The 6,356-nt window shown below is 32.9% G+C and overlaps 1 protein-coding gene across 2 annotated transcripts in view; it reads left to right on the top strand.

The window, feature by feature from the left end:
• The first annotated feature begins 611 nt into the window (after positions 1-611).
• LOC139528797 (uncharacterized) overlaps positions 612-6,356 on the top strand; it is a 32,855-nt gene continuing 27,110 nt past the window's right edge. The window contains exons 1-6 of one of the 2 annotated variants that reach the window (XM_071324999.1): positions 612-859; positions 1,785-1,996; positions 2,695-3,033; positions 3,823-3,883; positions 4,431-4,692; positions 5,421-5,548. In XM_071324999.1, the coding sequence (XP_071181100.1) occupies positions 698-859; positions 1,785-1,996; positions 2,695-3,033; positions 3,823-3,883; positions 4,431-4,692; positions 5,421-5,548 (1,164 nt within the window). In that variant the 5' untranslated portion in view covers positions 612-697. The other variant, XM_071325000.1, reaches the window with a different exon arrangement.

Below are 6,356 nucleotides of genomic sequence, written 5' to 3'. Positions count from 1 at the left end.
GTCGTCAAGCGTTGAACATTGTGAAGTTTTTCCAATCAGAATAATAAACATACGGAAGGCACTCTTTTTTTAAATTTTGGGTACACGTGTATTGCTACCTGATTTTTTCCATACTCTCCGTCTTTTAAAATACAAAAATGTAGTCTTTTTGTCAATTTGATATAATTGACCATGCAACTAGAGATCTTTTCGTACGAGATGTTTCCCTTCTATTCGGAGGAACATATTTTTTCTTTATTAATAAATGAAGAGTTTTAGATATTAAAATCTAGACAAATCCATGCTTAGGAATATATCAAAATTAAAACGAAAGCACAGACAATAGTCTAGAAAAACCTACAACGAGTTTAAAGTTTAAGAAACACGAAAACTACTAGCACAAATTGTGGTGAGGCGATTTCATGTGCTCAGAGTAATCAATTTACGTATAAAACCACTAGATATCTTTTAATATTGTGGGTCAGACATCTCTTTTTATTCATGCATTTTATCTATTCTTAGTGCAGAATAAAGTTAAATTTCGCTGGTCTATCAAATGTTTTAACTTTAAATATCAATACTTTGTTCAAATATGTCAAAGATAAAGTTACAAAATACTTCACCTAATACCGGGTACTCTACTTTGTAACCAAGAAGTGATATGAAAATAATCAATAGATAGTATACCAGATAGAGAAAGAGCACCATAGGATGTACAATGTTTTTATTACTTATACTAACTTTACTACCACTGTCCGAGGCAGTACCATTCCGTCATGATATAGATTTTCATCATCCAGAAAGTGGGGAGAGAGTTAAACTACAGAGTAATGGTGAACTTACTGATACCGTGGATCTAGACAGAGTTGACGGAATCAAGGTTTGTGAAACAGATATTAAAAAAAAACTAAACTATTAGTTTGATAGATACGAGAAGATGTGGTATGAGTTCCATAAGACAACTCTCCATCCAAGGCACAATTTGTTAAAGTAAACCATTATAGCTCAAGGTACGGTCTTCAACACGGAGCCTTGGCTGACACCGAACAGCAAGCAAGCTATAAAAGGCCCCAACAATTAGTAGTGTAAAACCATTCAAACGATAAACATATTTTATTTGAAAAAGTATCAATAGATATTGGACACAAGTTATAATAACATTAGTGATGTTCTCTCCCTTCATTGGTCAGCTTGGTACAGATTAATGATGTTTGTATAAAATTTAAAAATTACAAACTTGTCGTTTGTGTGAATTTGGAAATAACTGAAGGGTTCAAAGTTTGTAAAGTCTGTACATTCTATTTTGTTTTCGTTTTGATGGAATATGTTTCGGAGTTACAAAATGTAAGTTTGACATCCATTATCAATGAACTAGTGCACATTTTTGTTTAGGGAGCAGCTGAAGCACGCCTCTGGTGCGGGATTTTCTCGCTGTATTGAAGACCCATTGATGGCCTTCGGCTGTTTTTTGCTCTTTGGTCAGGTTGTTGTCTCTTTAACACATTCCTTATTTCCATTTTCAATTTTACCTCATATCATATATTCATATCCCTGGTTCATGTATTGTACATAGTGTCGTAGAGGTACGTTAATGAATCAAACTGTTGAGATGGACTTTGCGTCTATTTGGATTGCTGAAACATGTAAAATTGTTCTTTCTTTTTGTTGAATTTATTACAAATTTTCATCCTTGTAATGAGTTTTTGGAGAAAGTAATTTTATCCGTATCATTTTTCAAAGATTAATATTTTAAATCATTTCACTAGACTGGTTTATTTTTACGAGTACATATCTTTCTATTGAAGCGTGTTATCTGTGAAAAATACAAAGTTCTAATAGCTGCTGAAACAAACACCATTGCAAAAGAATGGAAAACTGGACAAGTTATTATTGGGAGTTCTAGGTGGGATTGCTATAGGAATACGCTAGGATCTAACTCAAAGGGAATATATGCAAAGATCGTGGCTGTTTTCTTTCCGACGGAGACCGGTATTGTAGTCCATACAGAAAAAGCGGGGTAAGTAAGCTATACATTCACACACGTGCAAGAATAATGTTAAATAGAAAGTACAGGACAAAAACATATCGCAGAATTAGATGTAAAAAGTAGATACATTATCTGCTTGTGAGAATTTTATGTTGATTGGACAATGAAAAGCTGAAAGAATGTTGATAGATGATCTCGCAGATTCCAGATTTAAAATGAAAGGTTCAATTTGATCTACTGATCATGTTCGATATTTATTATAAAACATCTCATAGGCATGTAGTTCAGAATCAAAGTCTGCTATGGTGTTAATTTATTCATTGTCAATTGCAAGTGTTGATGAATATGCAAATGCCATACAATGTACAAAAGTTTGTTCTTATCAATTTTTTGTTTGATTGTCAGACTTATTTCATAAAAGCATTTTAATATTTACAAAAATATACATTCCATTTACAAGGAATCAATTTCTAGTCGGTAAATACATTAAGATTTCAAAGAATTATTGTAATCGAGATATTTCTTTTAAATGATTATGGGGGGGGGGGGGAGCAAACGAATGTAATAGATATTAAAAAAAAAATGAATCGTTCAGTTCTATTCATCATTGTTTGCAAAAGAAGAAAGGAAAGAGTCCCCATAAAAAGTTGCGATTTCTACCAAATGGTAACTTTTCATTCGCAACTACATGTTGTTTATACAAGAATATCATTTTCATTGTATTTTAGTGCGTTTGATGTAATCGACGAAGCTAGCATCAAATTCCACTATCATCCTGGAAATGAAAGCAGTCACCCACCAGATGTCCGACGTCGTCATCGACGGTATTTTGCAAACGTTTTGTCGGAACTTCTGCGAAACATCGAATGGAAAGCTAACTTCAGCGCCACTGTACCATGGAATTACGATTTAGACAGAAAGTCAAATGGACCTTCATTCAGAGTCGTAACAACTGAGCACGATACAGAATATAATGTCCAGTTTGGTGGCTATAATACTACAGAAGATGAAGTATTTAGTTTCAACTGTAACAATTGTCATGGGCAGTCGACATTTTCGTATACTTTGTAAGTATTTAGTTCCATCTGAAACAATTGCCATGGGCAGTCGACATTTTCGTATACTTTGTAAGTATTAAAATGATACATGTTTTTGTGATCTTTTTATATGTGTTGCTCGTCTCTAGAAAATGTCTCAGCGAAAATGTCCATTCTGTAAAAAAAACCATGATACTGTAAATAACTATAACTAGAAGGGAAAAAAATCTATACAAAGTTATATATAACTTAAGTATAAAATTCGATCTGCATGTTGTTTTTATAGTACACTTAAGAAACATAAAGACATTTTCTTGTCGAGCGTACATATCAAATTTTCTCGTTGTGTTTCCTATGAGTGACTGCTTAATACATCTACAGGTTTGATTGTACTTTCAAGTAAATTCGGATTTGGATCTGAATTTTTAGTAGTTTGTGTTTTAAGTAGTAAACGGTTTGATGCATATACACTTATCTCTTACTACATTCATCGTAATTAAACCGTTCAGTTCTAAATATATGGAGCATCTGACTAAATATCAGTTAAGAGACACAGGAGGCCTTTAGGAATGAGCTTCTACAAAGAATCTCAGAAAATAATAAAACATGGAACAGAAAAAAGAGAATTAAAAAAAAAAACAACGATAGAAATTAATTAAAGTCATGAAATTTACCTACAGAACTGCATGCAATATCATGATATATTACCATATGTACATTAATAATAATTTGTAATGTGTGTAATAGTATAAACAAAACCAAATAAGTTATACACACGTGTATCCGAATAATATTTCAATGTTTTATACTTAATTTTAGTGAAATGGTTATAAAGAAAAATGCTATGAATCAACCAAATATTCATCACTACTTATCTAAGGTTCGTATTACTAGGTCCTGCATGTATTAATGAACCTCTGGTATTACCTATATTTTTGAACGTATATCTAAGGTTCCTACTACCAGACATCAGTTACTAGATACTACAAGTATAAGTAGACTTCTATATCTAGTATTACCTAATGGTGAACTTATTTTTATGAAAGAATGTTTGATAGATATTTTGAGATGTCTACAAAAATTTCTGGGAGTAGCAATACTTTTATCTCACTGACTCTATACATACAATTTCCTTCACTCTATAATATGTTATTATAATGCTTATAATTCTGGTCACCATTATTGAACATACTTTACCACTTAGGTTGTTTTCGGTCGCTTTTGAACGATTTTGAGTGTAAGGATAATCCTTATTAATATATCAGTGGCAAATATTTCAAGCATTTTCAGGATGGAAACAAGTAAATAATCTATATGATCGACAGCGGAGCTACAGAGCGCAGTTGTTTCAGAACTAGTTTGTCATATAAATATTCCGTCTATTATTGTTTGTTATAGAGCGTTCTTGTTATCATTTTTAATACTAGTTAGAAACGAATACTTCAATGTCATTGGACTCCTCACTAACAACAACTGATGCGATGAGAGTGGAAATATCAAATACAATTATGAAGACAGCACCAAAAGTTCTATTTACCATACCAGTAGCTGTAGTAGACGACGCACGTATTCCTCCCGTCACACTTACTGTCAACTATGAAAGTGAAACACACGTCGATATCAACATGACAGCTACGGATAAAGTGAATGCTGCACATAAATACAACATAAAAGGGGCATATGAAATAGGTAGTTACACTAGGAGGTCATGTAGATGATGCAATTTAGTATTTTGAAATAAGATCATAGAATTAAGCGTCTGGAAAAAACCCATATTATTTCACAAATGACGATATATTCTGATTATACTATATCACAAGGGCGTATGATCAAACATAACTAGAGTTCCTTGCTACACATGTTATAAAAGTTAAAGAAACCAGGAGCATGTGACATGTATATGTAACACTCAATCGTGGGACAAATTTTCAAACGATTCAACATCATTTGGACGTGTGCTGTGGAATATATGTACAAGACAGTATGTCATAACAATGAAACAAAACGAATGCGCATGTCATTATGATTTATCATCACCGGAGCATATGACATACATGTATATAGTTAAATATAATACCAATTTGAAATCAACATTCCGGGGGGGAGGGGGGGGGGTTGACATACACGTTAAGTATTGAAATGCGAGAATTGAGACAAGTTAAAAATTAATGCTAAAAGCACAGATATACCATCGCATTAATTTAAAAATAAAAAAAGATAAACTATATACTTTTTTAAATATGAATAGAAAAAATCATCAACAAATGAAATAAACAATTAGAGAAATACGTCATTTGTTTGTGCATCATTGTTTTTTTTCCCAGTGAATTTATGACACATTGAAATTGCTGAAAACTCTTTTTATACTTGTTCGCGACGAGATAAAACACTTATATTTTTTTGTATTTTATTCCTAGTTCAGGAATATTCTGCTGGACAGGGCATGACGGGTTATGTTGCAGCAGAGAATTGGGAAATACAAACACAACATGCTGAAACTATAACAAACAAAGATCTTTATCTTACAACAGCTGTATACCAAAAGGTAGGCTTAGTAAAAAATTGAGAACAACAAAGAAAATTTATGGTTAGAAAATGATATAAGATAGACATACGATCTTGTTCATTCCTAGCTCTCCAAATAATCATTGCGAGGAAAAATATTGTTAAGCCAAACTTTACTTAAGGTTTAAAGGTGATTGATAACGCATATTATAATAGTATGATAGTAAGTACCTTATGTCTGATTTCAGGAGTATATATAATATGTATAAAGAGTAGGCCATGAAGAGAGTACCGAAAAGATAGGCAATAAAATTGAGAATGGAAATGGGGAATGTGTCAAAGAGACAACAACCCGACCAAATAAAAAACAACAGCAGAGGGTCACCAACAGGTCTTCAATGTAGCGAGAAATTCCCGCACCCGGAGGCGTCCTTCAGCTGGCCCCTAAACAAATATATACTAGTCCAGTGATAATGAACGCCATACTAATTTCCAAATTGTACACAAGAAACTAAAATTAAAATAATACAAAACTAACAAAGGCCAGAGGCTCCTGACTTGGGACAGGCGCAAAAATGCGGCGGGGTTAAACATGAGTGTGAGATCTCAACCATCCCCCTATACCTCTAACCAATGTAGAAAAGTAAACGCATAACAATACGCACATTAAAATTCAGTTCAAGAGAAGTCCGAACCTGGTGTCAGAAGATGTAACCAAAGAAAATAAACAAAATGACAATAATACATAAATAACAACAGACTACTAGCAGTTAACTGACATGCCAGCTCCAGACTTCAATTAAACTGACTGAAAGATTATGATTTCATCATATGAACATCAGGCACAA

Source organism: Mytilus edulis, chromosome 6, assembly GCF_963676685.1.
Source record: "Mytilus edulis chromosome 6, xbMytEdul2.2, whole genome shotgun sequence".
In the NCBI taxonomy this organism is placed as follows: domain Eukaryota; kingdom Metazoa; phylum Mollusca; class Bivalvia; order Mytilida; family Mytilidae; genus Mytilus; species Mytilus edulis.
The sequence above is the reverse complement of the archived record's forward strand: the minus strand, read 5'-3'. Positions and strand labels throughout refer to the sequence as shown.